The 18,946-nt window shown below is 40.3% G+C and overlaps 1 protein-coding gene across 1 annotated transcript in view; it reads right to left on the reverse strand.

The window, feature by feature from the left end:
* The window catches only part of LOC115081669 (vitellogenin-1-like), a 90,450-nt gene that overhangs the window by 66,042 nt on the left and 5,462 nt on the right, over positions 1 to 18,946 (reverse strand). Inside the window, 5 exon segments of the mRNA XM_029586093.1 lie at positions 1,148 to 1,305; positions 1,409 to 1,562; positions 10,841 to 10,989; positions 11,129 to 11,293; positions 15,096 to 15,347. Of these exon segments, the coding sequence (XP_029441953.1) occupies positions 1,148 to 1,305; positions 1,409 to 1,562; positions 10,841 to 10,989; positions 11,129 to 11,293; positions 15,096 to 15,347 (878 nt within the window).

Below are 18,946 nucleotides of genomic sequence, written 5' to 3' on the forward strand. Positions count from 1 at the left end.
CCCTGTTTCAATTTCCCTTGTTCTATGTAATTTCTGGTTTCGGTTAATATTGTTCGATGTAAACCGGCATGATGTCTCTACGAATGTCGGTAGATAAAAAAACCCTTAAATAAATAAATATTTTGTCTGACTGATATAGTTTCATCTTCCATGTCTTGCAGTTGGTCTTGCTTGCACAGAGGGACTCTAGGCAGTACCTGAAATTGTTCAGTTAATTAGGCCAGACATGATTCAGACATTTAAATACCTGAAAGTTATTAATGCTCAAGAAGTAAATCTTTTTCAATGGAAAGGAAGTAGTGAGGGGTCATGATACTAAGCTCCAAGGAGGTAGACTCAGGTACGTCTGGAAATATTTTTTTCATGGGAAGGGGAGGGGGGGGGTAGATGGATGCTTGGAATACTTTCTTGGAAGAGGTAGTGAAGACAACATATAAAATGATCCCTAATGTGAGAGAATAGCAGTGAAGCACTAGGGTAACTTGCATGGAGCAGAAGTTACAACCCTAAAAGAGGCACAGGGAGAGGGTATGTTGAGTTCTATGTGGGAATTTGTGTGCACCTCTACCCAAAGTGGGTCAGTTGGTGCTAGGCAGACTGGGTAGGTCATTTTGGTCTTTTTCTTCCATCATTTACTATGTTGCTATCAGTCTTTAAAATTAGATATTTATTGGATGATGCACCACACACGGAAAAATCATATTTTCATTGGTATTAAAGTATTTGTCAAACCCCCCCCCCCCACCATAAATATTTGTTGTCAGTTTAAAATAATTTTAGTAGTGTCGACACAATTTCCTTTGTGGTTTACTAAATTAGATTCCCTTCCATATATACCCAGTTACTACTCTACCTCTTTACAACTTGCAAAGGGAATTTTTCAAAGCCATTTCCATGGAGAAAGTGGCTACATCAATAGCCAAAAAATAATATGCTCTCTCAATATCTCTCACTGAATAGACTATTATTCTCTGAATAGACTTTTGTACTCATATACAGTTTTCAGAAAAAAAATTAGAGGTATCAGTGGTAATCAGATAATTCAAAGGGAAAACAGTTCAGGAACAATATAATAGAACTTTATCTTAGACAAACAATTCATGTACAAAATCATAAATCAGAATCCTTGCTGAAGACTGAGTGTTACCTGTAATCTTGCCTGCTGGAAAACTGCCTCCAAATTGTTTGTACATCTTCAAAGCTTGCTGAACGGAAAAGCAGTACTAGTTTCAGAAACTTAGCTGGAGCATCTTTAAGAGACGTTGCTTGCACATATTCTGCTAAGTGGTGAAGTGTTTCAATGATCTAAAGAAAAGTAAGCCAAAGACACCAAGCACATTTCAAATGCCAAGCAATATTTATGTTTTCTTGATTTGTAATTGCTGAAATTATTATTATTATTATTTACCTGGGTCTTTATATTTCTGGTTCTTACTAACTGGATGGGAGTCTGAAGCAATTCACTCGTAAAATGATACCGAAGTGATTCTTGGTTCTGGAACTCAGGCTCGGAGACAGTTGCAGGAGGATTTTTCTTCACATCAACCAAGTCAAGTTTCTGCCTGTTTAATTTGGGTTGAATTTCAAGATCAGTAATTAGTAGTAAGCACAGGAAAGAGAGGGGATTCACGGCCTTTTAGATATTTTCTTGTAGATCTGTTTAAGTCTCCCGAGTTGAAATTATCAGTATGACAGGATAGTATAGCAACTAGGATAATTGTATGTACTGTTCTTTAGTTCATTACAATGCAACTTTTATTTTATCAGCTCATTTTATAATATAAGGAAATAACCAACGTGACAGAGAAGGTTTACTACAGCTCTGAGCTGGCAGTGGCAGTAGAACTTAATGGTTGGAAATGGAACATAGAACTGTGCAATCTGAACATTCTGGTTTCCTTCTCTTACCCATCACCAGCAGTATGACCTTTAAACCCAATGTACTTTTGCTCAAATAAATACTGTTATATAGTAGAATGTCATTTGTAATGTGCAATACTGAGAATACCGATGTTGTATATGAAGACTGATAATTATTAAATGCCACTTTCGCATATGTATAAAAGGTAGTATTTGCTCAAGTCGCAAACATTGCTTATTTTCAGTAAATAGGTTTGTCAGATGGCTATCATTTTAAGGCTGCATTTATGAAAGTTTTCTCCGAAGATACAGACTGATGAATTTAGGCTATTGTATTTCTTGGTTGAATGTTGCATTTACTGTTCTGTGATTTTATTGTTTCCTGTCATTGTAAAGCTCCTATGGGCTTTCTCTGACATAATTTTACTTCATCTTGACATCTCAATGTCATCTTCTTAAACCTGAACTGATATCAATGAATCTTTATCTTGAAATACCTATGCCATTCCTTTGACATCCTCTGTTGTCACCTTAAATTTATCTTGATTTTATTAGAGCACAATCTTGACATTATAAAGTTGTCTTCTATGATGTTCACTGACATTTTGATATTGTATAGTTGTCTCTACTGAATTACATGTGCATCAGCACTGATTTATTTCTTAACATAGGTTGTATGCCCCTCGGGGTAGATACCTACAATATGATATACCTGCTTACTGCTTATTTTGTGTATCTCTCCTGTTTTGTATTCTTGGCATTTTGTGGTATAACCTCTTCACTTGAACAGTGCCATGTATTTTATTTTCATTGTAATATATTACTGGTAGTAATAATATTGATATAGAGACAACCTATATTAATATTAATAGCCATAATACAATTAATTGGATGTTACACAACAGAAAGTACTCTTTGGGAGAATGGTGATTTCATTTCATATACTGGGACTTGACACAGGGCAATGAAAGGATAGAAATAATTTTTGAGAGGCTGGGCAGAGGGACCATGCTAGTAGAATGGATAAATTGAGGGGATTTCAAGAAAGAAGGAGAAAAATCAGACAGAAAAGAGGGATATGCGAAATTGATGGTCCTCAGAAAATTAAAACCTTTATTAGAATTCGCCAATTTTAGAACATTATTACAAGCTCTCATATTTACTAGTACTCATTATTGTAATTCTTTGCTGTTAGGATTGCCATATTCCACGATCAGACCGTTACAGATTTTAATGAACTCCGCGGCTAGAATCCTTACAGGAAAAAAGAAAAGGGACCATATCACTCCAGTACTGGCAGAACTACACTGGTTGCCAGTTGAACAGAGGATTCATTTTAAAGTACTATGCATTATTCATAAGTTAATTTACGACGAAACAGTGGATTGGCTTAACACTGCTCTACGGTTGCACATACCACAAAAAAATCTTCGATCTGTTAACAAAGCTCTACTACCAATACCCTCATTAAAATCAGCACATTTGACACAGGTCAGGGAGCGAGCCCTGTCACTCGCCGGTCCCACAATATGGAATGGAATGCCCTTAGAATTAAGAACTCAACAGAATTAAAAATTTTTCAAAGGAATGTTAAAAACATGGTTGTTTAAGCAGGCATTCTGTAATAAACAGGAATAACAAAGAAAGGCTGTGTGCTAAAGTAATCCAATTGTTTAGCTCTGATGTGAAAACTTTTTGTTTTTTAGAAAAATTAGTTTTAATATGATTTTTATGATTATTATACATATTGTATTATTTTAGAGATGACTTAGATTTTAAGTATAGATACAATAGAAGATATCGATTTTGTTTTTAAATTTTATTTTGTAATAGCTGATTTTCGTATGGCACTGTTAATTTTATATTGTTATTATTGGGATCTCATTGTAAACTGTTGTGATTGTCCATACTTATACGATGATATATAAAAGCTAAAAATAAATAAATAAATGTGCTTTTGCTCAAATAAATACTGTTATATAGTAGAATGTCATTTGTAATGTGCAATGCTGAGAATACCGACGTTGTATATGAAGACTGAAAATTATTAAATGCCACTTTCGCATATGTATAAAAGGTAGTATTTGCTCAAGTCGCAAACATTGCTTATTTTCAGTAAATAGGTTTGTCAGATGGCTATCATTTTAAGGCTGCATTTATGAAAGTTTTCTCTGAAGATACAGACTGATGAATTTAGGCTATTGTATTTCTTGGTTGAATGTTGCATTTACTGTTCTGAGATTTTATTGTTTCCTGTCATTGTAAAGCTTCTATGGGCTTTCTCTGACATAATTTTACTTCATCTTGACATCTCAATGTCATCTTCTTAAACCTGAACTGATATCAATGAATCTTTATCTTGAAATACCTATGCCATTCCTTTGACATCCCCTTTGTCACCTTAAATTTATCTTGATTTTATTATATTTTATATTTATTTTATTTATATTGATTTTATTATATTGATTTTATTCCCTTCCCTCATTCAGTTTATAAGGTTTTACATTTGTTCCTGTTTCCCCAGTGTTTCCCAATGTTCTCATGCTCCAATGTGTTATGTTCTATGTAATCGCGCTCCTTGCGATAGTTCTGTTACACTGTAAACCGGTATGATCTGTATACTTTACAGGAATGTTGGTATATAAGAATTCAAAATAAATAAACAAATAAATAAATAAATAAAAATTAAAGTTTAAAATGTGATTAGAGATGTGAGAACCCAATACAAAGAGCTTTTGGCTTTCAGAAATCTCTGGGAGCCAGAGTAGCAGAACTGGGGGAGCTGAGGAAGAAAGAGAAGTATATAAAGGAGACCTTCAGGGACATAGTTGAGAAATCCCAAATCTAGTCTAGCAGTCCTTGTGTTGCTTTGGAAGAACAAGTTAACCTGGCAGGAGACTATTACCTTGGAGTGCCTGGAAGTAATTCTGTAAATAGAACCTTCCCTCTAGGGGATGCCTTATCCTCTTGCACCAAGGATGTTTTTTTTTTTTCCAGAGGCTGTGCCCAAAAGGGAAGGGTTAAGACTGTCATTGTAGTAGGCCATTCAATCATTAGGGTTGTAGATTGCTGGGTAGTTGCTGGACATCAAGATTGGTTGGTAACTTTCCTGCCTGGTGCTAAAGTAGCAGATCTTATGCAACACCTAGATAGGATAGAGTGATATTGTGGTACATGTGGGTACCAACAAAACAGTTAGGTGCCAAAGGACATTTAGGAGGTTAATCTGGGCTTTTAGGTAGGAAATTGAAATCCATAACTTCCAGGGTTGCATTTTCAAAATGTTTTCCATTCCATGCACAGGACCCCAGGGGCAGGCTAACCTCCAGAGTTTTAATGCATGGATGAGATGATAGTTCAGAGAAGAGGGCTTTAGAGCATTCTGGGGAAGGGGAAATCCTATTCTGATGGCTGGAGCTCCACCTTAACTAGGGTAGAACCCAGCTGCTGGCACTAACACTGAAAAAGGAGATAGAGCAAGTTTTAAATTAGACCATGGGGGGGGAAAAACATGAGGGATGCATCTTCCACAGTTATGTGCAAAGCAGGGAGGTTAGAATATCCCCGTATAGAGGTTGAGGATATGGCTGAAGTATCCCAGATGGATATAAATAAAGATCAAACAAATATAAATTACTCTAAAGTACCTGCTAATGAGTAGGTTGTGAATACATATAGAATACAAATAAAAAACATACTTTAAAATGTCTGTATGTGAATGTCAGAAGTCTGAATAGTACAATTGGAGTGTTAGAATGCATGGCATTACGTAACGATATAAACATAAATCGTATCTCAAAAATGTAATCAATGGGACTCTTTGATACCAGGGTATAAATTATATGACATGACAAGGCAAATCAAACTGGTGGAGATGGTCACATTATATGTAAAGGATATTATAGAATCAAGCAGGATAACAATTCTACAGGACACAAAAAGCACTGTGGAAACTTTATAGATAGAAATTCCATGTGTGCTGGGCATGAGTATAGCTGTGAGTGTTTACTGCTAACTACCTGGCCAAGATGAAAAAACAGATGGTGGAATACTATTAGAAATTAGAAAGGCAAATACATTTGGCAACACAATAATAATTGGAGATTTCAATTATCCCAGTATTGATGGGACAATATCTCATCGGATCATGCATAAAAAGTTCTAGATGCTATAAATGACTGCCATCATAGAGCAGCTGGCCATAGAACTGATGAGAAGGGGAGCTACTTCAGATCTAGTACTTAGTGGAATGCATGACCTGGGTTAAGAAGTTAGATAGCAATAGTGATCATAATGCAATCAAATTTGACATTAATCACTGGAAAAAGGACATTAAGAAAAACTACTGCAGTAGCTAAAAAGGGAGACTATGATGTTATAAGGACATTAGAAGAAAACAAAAGGAGCAGTTGCAAAGTGTTACATTATGTGATCTGTGGGCTAATCCCTCAAACTGCTGCCCTCACCTTCAGGCCCGGGCTAGTCACACCATTAATTGCAGGATGCCACCACTGGGCACTCCAGGAAACTGCTGGACCTTCATGCGGCAGAACACCACCAACTACAGTGCGCCATGCTTCTCCTTAGGTGTGTGTCATGCTGGGACTTTTTAAGGGACCTGTGGTCCTGGAATATGACATCACTGGTACTGCCCTATAAAAGGGCAGCTTCCCAGCTGCAACATGCCCCAGCAACAGGTCCTACTACCTACCTTGTATAGAGCGTGTTTCTACAGCATCTTGTCTTCAGCACAGCATGACTTTAACATCTTGTCTTCAGCCCAGCCTGTCTTCAGCATCTTGTCTCCAGCTCCTGCATTGTCCTCATTGTTCCTTACCTTCTGTGCTTTTCGTCACCTGACCTCCCTGCCTACCCATCCCTTCTTCCCTTTGGACAGATACCTGGATTTACCTCGGCCTGACCTTAGACCACACTTGACTGCTGCCTGCCATCAAACTCTGCCTGATCTTGACATGCTTGATTGCTGCCTGCCATCAACCTCTTCCTGCTTCTCTACATGCCTGATCACCACCCTCCTACCACCCTGCTATCCAAGGACCTCATTACCTGCTCACAGCAGAGACCCCACTTAGACTTGCTGGCCTCAGCAGCCAAAGGCTATACTTGAGGGGAATGAGAGCTGGTATAGGCAAAGCTCCAGCTGGTTCTCTGCCTTGCTCGGGTCTGCCTGCTGACAGTGGGAATCTATAGGGCTCCTCCCTGCAGGTTGTGGCAATCCCGCCTCAGCCTAAGGGTCCACGAACGTAACACAAAGGTTACAAGTTTGCATAAGGTATGAATATTTTTTAAAATACCATATTGGAAGCCCAGATAAAATGTATTCCATGCATTAAAAGGTTCAAAGGAAGACCAAACAACAACCAGGATGGTTTAATGGTAAGGTGAAAGAAACAGTTAGTCAAAAAAGTGTCTTACACAAAATGAAAAGCAGGACCAAATAAAGAAAACTGGCAAATGTGGCTTTTGCTTTAAAATTGGTTTATGCAACTGATTTGCCAAAGTCACAGAATTTTACTTGTTCATTAAATCAAATGGTGAACCTGTTTTTTTTTTTTAAAGATATTCAATCAACACTAAATATGACCATAGATGGACTAGGAGGCATTGAAGATAGCACAGGACAGAAATAACATGGGCAAGCAAAGGAATGTGAGACAAAGCAAGCAGTAGAACTGAGAGTTAGCTGAAAGGAGTGAGGGAGGTGAACAAGTAGGGCGTTATATTAGCTTAGGTGAGAGACAGTGTGGGTTTGAGAAAGAAGGTAAATGGTAATAGGGTTAGGAATGGGTGTATTTTAAATAGGTTAAGCCCAAATGATTTTGCAGTATTGTTGATATGGATGAAAAGGATAAAAAAGGATCAGTTGTATAAGAAAAGTAAAAACAGAAGTAAGGATTGTGAGCTAGTATATTTACTGTGAAGGACCCTCCAGTCACATGACCAGGAGGACCTGGTTGAGCCTTTTGTTCAGCTAGAGAGAGAGAATAGGTAGAGTGAAGAGAGGATCCATTCAAATATAGCTCCTCTTTCTGCGGGGTCTAAAATTAGCCATCCCACTTGAACAATACATAACCGAGCCCTTGCTACAGCTTGGGAGGCAGACCATTTAGGTTATCACAGAGTGCAGAGGTGTCAGGAGTTAATTTTTGTTGTTTTACAGACCCAGTCAGGAAAGGCGGGCTAACCCAGACTGTTAGTCCTGACCAGGGTCTGGAGGGATTTCCTCTTCCAGTACACAACCTGTCTGGTTGAGTTCCCCCTGGGTTTTGAGATTTTTTTTGGAGCCTCACTGGACACCTGGGCCTGTCTTACATGTAGGGATTGGGGAACCCTGCATGTGAACCGCCCAGGGACAGGGAAGATACACCCCTGAAGTGGTGGTGACCTAATGTGAGGAGGGGACTCCGCTGTTAGCTTCTGTTCCTTTTTGGGGAAAGAACACTTTTGTTAGATTCAGGAGGGTTTTGATTGCCCTTTCCTTCCTACTAGAAGCGAGAGAACTGCTTATTTCAAGGAGGGTCCTTTCCATCGAGGATCCAGAGGGAGCACTAAAGAGACTGTGTGAGATCAAGGAGATCCTGAAGATCTGCTAACCATGAGTAAAGGAAACAACCTCGCTGGGGACACCCATCCAGTGTTCACCACGCTGGGGAGAGAAAGAGAGGATTTACTCTCTGTGCCATGGACTTTGCTCTTTTCATAAGCTTGGAAGGTGTTTTGACCATCCTAAAGACCCTGCCCATCTGGGAGCTCCACTTCAGTTTAAACCAAAGAGTGGATGTTCTCCCTGCCTGATATAAGTGAATCCTGCACAGACAGAGGGAAGAGACAGTAATAGAATACATAACAGTGAGCAAGAAATAGCATAGCAATAAAGAAATAGCAGAGTTACCTTTATCCACGAGCTAGTCAGGATTCCTGCCCCAAAGAGTATAAATAACTTTATGGACTCACTGTGCTAGACTTGCATACTGGGGTGGGGTTACATTACTATATTGTGCTAATGCACCTTATTAGTCAACAAAGCCTATTGAGATTAATGGAGCCTATTTATTAGCAATGCATATTAATGCATAACAAAACATTTTACTGCAGACTGATAAATACACATTCTAGTTAGGAAAGTGTGACAAAGCATTTGCAGTTGTCATCCAGGCTTCGATAATCTTCTGCCTGGATTACTATAATGCCCTCTACGCCAGTATTCCTAACACCCTAAACCAACTCCTACAGCTCATTTAAAACACTGCAGCTCACATGATAGTGAAAGCCAAGAAACCTGAACACATAACCCCTATTTTGAAAATTCTGTATTGGCTCCTGACACTCTACCATGCTATATTCAAACTATTAACCTTGGTTTATAAAGTACTTAAAGGCTTGGTACCAAACTCCCTCATGAAATCTCTCACTTCCTACACGTCTGCCTGCTCACTACACTCTCAAAGCCAAGCATAACTGGAAAATCCCCAATAATCATGGGCCTCACTAACAGGAAAGGAACCTTTGCAAGCTCAGTCCCAACACTATAGAACTCCTTACCACTATACATCAAACTTGGCCCGGATCTCACGGCCTTCAGTAAAGGGGTGAAAAGGTGGCTCTTTGAAGCAGCCTTCAGCTCCAACTAGAGTCGGAAAGTGCTTCAGAGTCTAAATCCAACTAAGAACACAATTCCTACTCTAGACTGTTCGCCAGTATTTATGTATAGTATCTTAAGGACACAAACCTTCCCAAAGATTTTAGTTTATTATGTATACATATTGCTCTGCTGCACTATTTATGTGATACACCTTTCCCCCCGCTAATATGTAACATGCTTTGCACTCCCTGGCTGGAAAGATTCATCATAAATAAACAATGATGATGATGGAAAATAATCAATGATCATGTTCAGCTGGAAGTGATGGCCAAGCATCCAGATGGATATACTGTAGTTGTGAGACAGCTGGAAATGTTGTAATTGATAGGTGAGCAGATTGAAGGGAAATACTAAAAATATTTGTAAATCTTCTTAATATAGAAGATAAAGAAAGCCAAATGATGAGATCTAGGGATCCAGAGAGTGAATGTACAGTGAAAGCAGAAGTAGACTGAGCAAGCACAGATCTTTGGTCCACCTCCATTTTCCACAAAGATTTCATTCCTAAATTTGTGTTCAGCATAAGACAGCTTGAATCTTGATCTAAATTATGAGCAGACATGGAGAGGGACATTTTCAAAGGCATTTCTGTGGGTAAAGCAGTGCTTTCCATGCAGAAATGGCCTTTTATAAAATTGCCCTGGGGGGCTTTACGCACATGTCATGTTCGTGCGTAAATTTACCAGGACTGGGCAGAGGTATTCCTGGAGGCAGAGCTGGGGGAAGGGTTTGGCACATATGTTTTGTCTTTATAAAACGTGTGCACAAATTTTCAAGGTGTGCGGGCATTTTAACAGGTGTGACCTGTGCGGGTAGATTTGGTGGGATAATCTTCAAAGCGGATTTATGCTCATAAGTGCGCTTTGAAAGTTTGTGCAGCCTATGCCCTGATTTGCTGGCTAACCTGAGCAAAGTCACAAAATGACCCCCTCATTGTCACAAAACGGGAAAAATTCCTTGTTAAATCTGATCCCTTTTCATGCTCTTTTACTAAATGACAATGCAAATGAGGCACTTGGATCTGGAAAGTAAAGTAAACTCTTCTGTGCCAGCCGTAGATCCTCCACAGCTTTCTGTGGCCAGTCCAGGGCTGCATTATTGCTACTTGAAGTCTGCAATGAATTTCTATCGCTAGTATTTAGCTGTCTGCACCATAAATAAAATAAAAAAGGGTGGTTAATTATTTGGCAATTGGATTAGATATTTAGCATCTCATTTTCAAGAGTCCTTTTACCCTGTGGGTGAGCAGAGCTCCAACGATTATGCACAATTAAACGGTAGGCATAACACCTGTCGGAAATGCATCGAAACATGTACCTTGCTTCTGTCACAGCCGCCCCGTCCCTTTCGTTAAATGGTGTGACCTGATGGACCTCGAAGACACTGGCATGTTGGATGTGAGCACCAGTCTGGGTTGCTTTGATCTTGTAATTGTAAGTGGCACTGGTACGGATATTTTTGTTTCTCTCAAGAATAGAAAAAAAACAAAATAAGATAAGAGTGTGTAAGAGAGGGAGAGAGAGAGAGACAGCGATATCCCTAGAAATCAGTTTCAGCTTTGTGACAAAATAGGTCTGTCTGCATACAGCACCAAGCCTTTCTTACTTGCTCACAGCTGCCGCTGCTCCTGTGTGCGTAGGCATTGCCCATAACCATGTGAATTCTCTCCTCACAGTTGTTTCCATCCCTTGATTTGGTGATAAAGATTTCATTTGATTTCTTATTTTCTTGGATGATATAGTTTGTCTGGCAAATACCTCCAATTCCCAGCTGCCAAAAAAACATTGTATATGGATTAGAATGAAATAGCTATCTATTTATCTGGCTGTCTGTCTATCTGCACTATGCATGGACATCACTTTCATCGATCATAGTTATTATCTCTTTTTAACAAATTTCCTTTTGATAATGTTAAAATAATAGCAGGAATAAACTGAGTGGCTATACTGCTCCACTAGTACAAGTTCACTGTGCCAGAGTTGCAAAGGTCTAGCCAGAATCTCTTTTCAGTGCAAACTACTGTATTTTGGATACTATTTGATAAAGATGCTTTTCCGTAGGCACGGAACAGAGAAAAGTCCTTTCTGAATAAGGCCCATTAGTTCATCTGCACTGTACAATTCTGTGATAAATGAGGAATGATAATCACACTGCCCGCATTGGTGCAGACATTGTGGGTACTGTTTACTCGTGAGATTTATGTCTGTGATAAAATAGATTTTATGTATGTTTTTCGTAAACCACTTAGAAATTCTTGATTTGCGGTAGATACATTTTTTAAATAAAAAATAAATTAAATAAAAAAAATTTAACAGTAATCAAAGCTAAATTCCATTATTAATGTATTTTATTTTTGGCTTTGATTATTGCCAGGGTACAAAGTAGCCTGCTGTTTGTGTGGGGAAAATTTAAAGGCAAACAGCGTGCATAGATTTGAAAATGTAATCTACACGTGTTCATTTCCTTCCTGGCCTGCACACAACTTCGGGAATGCCCTCTTGACAGGGCGGGTAAAAGTCCATGCATTGTTGAACTACACAGGCATTTTTTTATTTGCATTGAGGGCAGGCAATAGTTCAAAAGCAGATTATATAAGTAAAAAGCATTTTACTTGTGGAATTTGGCTTTCCGAATTCCCTCCCCATATGTTCTGCTGCCCTTTGGAACCAAGGATATTTGTAGATATCATGACGGTAACCATTGCTAAGATTATATTCACTGGTGACGGTCATGGATTGTTTTAAAGTGTCAGCATAGTACTCATTTTCAGAAGAAGCAAAGGAGGAAATCACTACATATTGTATCTCAGAGATGCCAAATCTTATAGCTGCAAACATTTAGAGCTATGGTTCTGATAACATGGCTGCTTAGACTGCCGGTTCCAATAGGCTGGTGAGAGGCAAGTTACCTAGTTAAAGCTAACAAAGCAACTTTAGCCGGTATATTCAGTAAGACACATCTCCCAAGAATATACTCAGCTAGAGTTACCCGGGTAAGTTTACCTGGATAACTCTAAACCTTATCTGAATAATACAGGGGTGGCCAACTCCAGTCCTCAAGAGCCACAAATAGGCCTGGTTTGGAGGATATCCACACTGAACATGCATGATACAGATCTGCATCCAATGGAGGCAGTGCATGCAAATCTATCTTATGCATATTCATTGTGGATGTCCTGAAAACATGGCCTGTTTGTGGCTCTTGAGGACCAGAATTGGCCACCCCTGGGCTAATGGCTGTCTCCTGGGTAAGTTTACCTAGATTGCCTGAATTGTAACTGGCCGTATTAAGCACACAGCCGGTTAAGTAAAAATAAAGATAAAAAATGTTTTAAATAGGCAGACAAGCAAGGCAATCCACGAACCTCCCACCCCACAAAATAAGTAAAGCATTGGTGGGACCTCCACCCGATCCCTGCAACCCCTCGACTTCCCAAATTAGTTAAAAATAAGTAGCAAGCCGTGGCAACTCGAGACCCCTTTAAGACATTTAATTTCAAACCAGGTTCTGGGTCTTCTCCTTCCTTCGTCTTCACCCTCCCTACAAACTGACAACCCCCACTACCACTCTTCCAACCCCTCCTGGAGCCCCCAGAACCCTGAAGGCCAGCCAAAGTGATAGACCTGTTAGCCTTGGGGTTTGGAGGGGGGAGGGGGTGTGTGGGGATGGTGAGGGTGGCAATGGGCTTCTCATTTTTGGGAGGGTGGGGAAGGTGAAAAAAAGAGACTAGATGCTGGGTTAAAATATCTCATGGGGGGGGGGGGGGGACTTGGAATTCCATAGCCCACTACTTGTTTGTAATTAATTTGGGAGGTTGGGGGCTTGGGAGGGGATTGCTAGTCCCAAAATTGTTTTATTTATTTATTTTGAAGAGCGAGGAGTTAGGGGATCACCCTGCTTGCCTGCCTTTTATATCATTTAATTTGTATGTACCTGACTATATGCTGAAAATATAGCCAATTAAGTTTCAAGTTATCTGGATAAATGACCCAGATAAGAATAGGATTGTTCTAGGAGAGTCCTAAACTTAGATAACTTAGGCCTGGATTCATCATTCATTGCAGAATGATGAATCCATCGAAAATGGGGGGCGGGAGTTGGCCTGCGAAAGCCCACAGCCTTCACACCACGGCCGTGCACAGGCTGCCGGCTTTCGCACCGAATAGCGCCACCGTGAAAGGTGGCGCTATTCAGCGCGCTACTGCCGATGATAACTTTGGTAACGTTATCGCTGGCAGCGAAGACACCGCCGACTCCTCCCTCTCCTCTCCCCGACTCCTCCCCTCCCCGCCCGACTCTAATTTGCATGCTAGCTCACGCGAAATGGGCCTTTTCACGTGTGATAGAGACTCATCGCCCGCAATACGGCCGGATTGCGTGCAACAAGCCTTTAGAAAATAACCCCGTTAGCTGGTTAACCCTGAATATTGGTGTTATCCAGCTAACTCATCACTTAGCCTGTTAACTTTGGGTGTTCAGACTGGTGAGAAATGTAATACTTTGGGGTTGGTCCTGTTAAGTCCTAATTTAGCAGGACAGATCCCTTTGAATATGGATCCCTTAGAGGTCATGTTATTTAGGGAAGAATAGGCACTAACCAGAACACAGGACCACTTAACATGGCTCACCCTACTGGCTCTATGCACAGCTAGACTGATGGTGGGAATGGGGAGAAGGCGTAACAAAAAGAAAGGGACTTTAAGAATAAAGGGGATGGTTTAGGCAAGGAAAAGAGAGGGAAAGCCTGGAGGGGAAGGGGAAGAGCAATTTTCCATCGGGTCCTAGTAAGTAGCATCAGAGGTAGTGGGGTATCGGGTCAAAAGGGGGTTTTGTAAGTGCATAAAAGGGGCAGTGAGTTAGGGGAAGGAGCAATTTGCAGCCTGCCAACAGAAAATAACCAACCTGTTACCTTCTAATCCAGGACAGTCAGGTAAACACGAGCAACAGTTGTTGAGGGTTATCATCATTGCAGTAGTGCCTCACCAAAGGCAACAATAAGAACAATATGGATGCCCAGGACATCAAAAACATGACTGAGGAAGAGAGGATCAGAGAGAAGTGACAGAGTTCACTTGCATGGAGTGGCAGGATGATCCTGGTACTTCCTGAGGCTTCTCAGTTGGACAGAGCCCTTCCTGCAAGTGGGCAGCTGGGGTGACTGAAATATGGAGGCAATGAAAGGTTGCTATGGCAATGTTTATTCTGGTCGTTATTAATCTGTAATCTATTTAGGTATGTTAGCACCCTGGTGATCTTATTTTGCCACTTAAAATGAAGGTGTGAAGGAAGGAAGAGCCACTGCAGTGATACTGCTCCTGCCGTGCTTTTAATGTTTCACTTGCTTTACAGTAGCCACATCCATTTCTTTGGATTTTGTAGCTGCCAAAACAAGTTGACTTTAAAAAGTTCACATAAAAACGTAAAAGCATATTAGATTCAAGTGCAGTTTCGTGTTGCTGAATCCAATATCCTTAACAATGGCTTATAACTACAGGACCAGTAATACATGCCCAGCACTATTTTTAAGCGGATGACCTCATGCTAACTGCTAAGAATGATGTAAAGTGTTCACCTCCGGTAGGCTATACGTGTTGTGAGTTTTCTTGATGTATATTTGGAAGATATTGATAATGCCTTTGCAGAAATTAACAAAAGTGTCTATGACACCTTTAGGAACATAAATAGCTCCAACATGACCATTGCGATATTGAAATGTGATGGGTTTGGTCAGTTGTTCTTGAAGTAACTGAGTCAGTCTAGGTGATCGAGTAAATGGATCTTTGGTCCAAATGCCAATGTATTCTTCTGCCTCTGGCTCAGAAATCTGTGAAAAAAAAAAAAAAGAAAAAGATTTTGATTGCTAATATAGGAATTTATTTTTTTGTAAAATCATTTGTGTACTTTACTGATTTATTCGGTCACCGAATCATTTGAATGGCATGAATAAATATTTTTCCAGTCTGAATTAACCATTTCAAATGAGAGGAACCAGTTATTGAGGAGAAGCAGATCACATACAAAAAGGCTGATGTACTAAACTATAGTCAGCTCTGCAAGAATAACCAGGGACTGTGAGCAGTTTTTCATATGAAAAATACAAAATATGCAAATAGTTTTGAGAGGGCATTTTTTTTCAGGTAAAATATATGTGAAGTCACAGACTTTATCACAAAAAAACTACCACATCTCCCTGAGGTATAGTTCAGGTTTGTGGGAAATCATAATGGTTGCTATGCCAAAATCACTCTTGAGCTGATTTGCATTATTTTTCAACTCATAGTGATTATGCAGAAATTTTGCTAATGACTTCACAAATGCAAAATTACATACAGACAAAAGGCACGCATTAACATTTGCTAACAGAAATGAATATGCTATTTGACATTTTTATTGCATGGCTAATTGCATTTTCAAAACCATTCATATTTAGTATATTGGCCTGGCCTCAAAGTATAAATTTAACCAACCTGATATATTATTTTTGGACTCAACAGTTTCAACTCAGTTGGAACCAGCACTTGGCTCTGGGGATTTCCCCCCTATTTTATATTCTCCTCCCCCACCCACAATATACCTAATCTGGTCTTTGCAGTCCTGATGATGGGCCAAGGGCCATGCAGCAGGGCTCCTTCAAGAACCCTGCAGTCATGAACCCAAATCCACCCTTAAGCGATGACTATGACTCCCTCCTTCTCTGACGGCCGTCAACTCTGCCTCTGTAGCAGCCCCAGCCTCGTCACCCCCAGGGAGCGGGAGACACATCTTGGGGACTGCGCTGGGACCTTTTGCATGGCCATGCACAGCACTTGCCACCTGAGCCAATGGGCCAAGCCTGGTGTTTGTTTTAATTAGAAAGTTTGCCATAAATAGGGCAATTTTTAAACCTGCATGGGGCTTGAAGTCCCATGGCACAGTGTACCTACCAGATTGTAAGCTCGTTTTTAAAGTGAAATCCTACATGCCCTAACTGCTAGAACGGGCCTCAAACTTCAGCACATACAACTGCACATGCTCTGCAGTAGGTGCAGATTTACCCACCCAATGGATGCATGGAGGCTTTCAAAATTCAAACCCCAAGTGTGCACTCTCCCTCCCCTACCTTTGCCATGCCCCTTCCCCAGCCCTTCTCTGCTATGTTGCATTTGGGGGTGGGAGGCCACTTACCTCCAGAAAAAACATTGAAAATTGCCCTCCTTAAGTTTTATTGCAACTTTTTCTTCTGATCATGAAAGTAGAACAATGTAGTTAAAAAAATACTTTATATGCAACCGGTTGATACTGTTCCCCTTTGTCAGTTTATAGTACAGGGTTCATGAAAACAGGTAGGTACTTTGACTCAATAAGCAAAAGAAAAACATGCCTCGAAGGCATTTTTATAACCTGCTGCCCCATGACATAATTTAGCTATAGTGATGACATCTGAATTTTGCTTAAAAATTGTTTTCTGGTCAAATGACTATTAGAAAGTAAACACTCTGCTGTTCTTATTCTCACGCTTTTGATTAGTTATGTGCTATTGACTATTATGTATATATATATATATATATCTCCTCTTTTTAGAAAACTCATGTATGTATATCTATCCATCTATCTTCATATGAGGTCCATATTCAATAAGCTGATGAGTGTCAAAGTTATTTGGGTGAAGTTACTCAGATAACTTTAGTGAAATATTTAGAAGGACCAGTCTCCTGATGAATATACTCAGGTAGTTTATCCAAACAAAGCTATCCAGATAAGTTTGCTAATCCCTGGTTGAAAAAATATTTGTTTTAAAAATGGCTGTTTGTAGCACCTCAAACCCCCCCCCCCAACTCCCCCAAGTTAAAAGAAAAGAAGCCACAAGCCGTAGTTCCCTGCTTGCCTTCCCAAGCCCTCCAAAATTAAAACAAAAATGGAGCCGTAGCAGCTTAATTCTCTTTTCTTATGCTTGAAAAAGTAGGGTCATTGCCCCAAAGCATTCTGGTATCCCAGCAGGAGGAACACAAGCTCTTCCCTCCACCCATGGGGTGAATATTAGGATTGGGAGTATTATTGTGCATTTTTATATCCTTTCACTCTGCACATTATATAAGGAAGGATTTTGTATTTTGTGAATATTTAAATGCCAGGACAGTAAACCGTTACTGGCACTTAGATATTAATTTATTCATTTCACTTTGATGTGGATCGGTCAGCTTCATTGACAGTTGCCCAATCCCTGTAACGTCAGGAAATGTTTCTTCATGGAGAGAATGGTGGATGCCTGGAATGCCCTTCTGGAGGAGGTGGTGAAGATGAAAACAGTCAAAGGGGCATGGGATAAACACTGTTGAACTCTAAAGGCTAGAGGATGGAAATAAGAAAAGCATGCGGGGGGGGGGGGGGGGGTGTGAGGGAGTGTACAGAAAACTCCCTCAGACTACCTTAAAGGACCGGGCACAGCTGTCTCGCCTGGTACCTCCTTAAGGTTGAGACCCGCAGGGAATCCTGGGAGAAGGGAGAAGCCCTTCACCAGAGTATAAGACCTCAGGGCCTAGAAGGGTTAGATAGGCACCAGGAAGCAGGGAGAGACATACCATATGCCAGAACCTGTTATATCTAAAGGTGAGCTGCACTAAATGTTTTTGAGACCTGAAATTAATGTGAACTGTACTAACAGGCCGATGCAATAATGTGTGCCCAGCCCAGCGCACAGGTTAACATGTGGTTGATTGTGCATTTTGGATGCGTTAGACTAACTCCCAATGCAATAAGGGGATTAGTGCATCCAAAACGTGTGCCCAAACAAATGCATAGCTAATAGTGCTCATCACATGTAAATTCCATGTAGATGATGCTATTAGCTATTACCCCCTGTTGCAGAAAATCACCAGTCACTCAACGCCCTGGAGCTGGTGTTAAGTCATACCACGAGTCAAGTTTGCGTGCACAGCAAGAGAGGAGCCTGGGGTCTCCACTTGTGACAGCATTCAGCAGGCATCTGGCGACCCTGCACATGCATTTCAGAATTACAGGTTCATTCTGGCACCTTTCGATAACTGCTACCTTCCCCCAGTCATGAGACACATATACATCATGAGAAAGCAACAGTCCAATCCTCCAGGTTATGAAAACTATATTTCGAAAATCACTATACAGAAAAAGTCCAAGTCTCCAGTTGGCTAAACTTGGGTGCAATTTATGAAACTTTGAATTTAGAAACTGAAAATGGTTTTCCTGATTTGTAGACAAATGGCAAGACTAACTTTGTGCAATGTTGCCCCAAACTCTATAGCTACACAAAATACACAGACATCATGTACACTTCCCCCCAACCTTCACATACATGTCTCCTGGGGCCCGATGCATAATTTCTCCCTAGCACATTCTTTTTTAGCATGGCAGCTCATTATAATATAGCATCAGGCGCCCAGGATAGGTGGTTGTGAGCGTGTTAGGAAA

The sequence above is a fragment of the Rhinatrema bivittatum genome, unplaced genomic scaffold, assembly GCF_901001135.1.
Source record: "Rhinatrema bivittatum unplaced genomic scaffold, aRhiBiv1.1, whole genome shotgun sequence".
Classification (NCBI taxonomy): Eukaryota; Metazoa; Chordata; class Amphibia; order Gymnophiona; family Rhinatrematidae; genus Rhinatrema; species Rhinatrema bivittatum.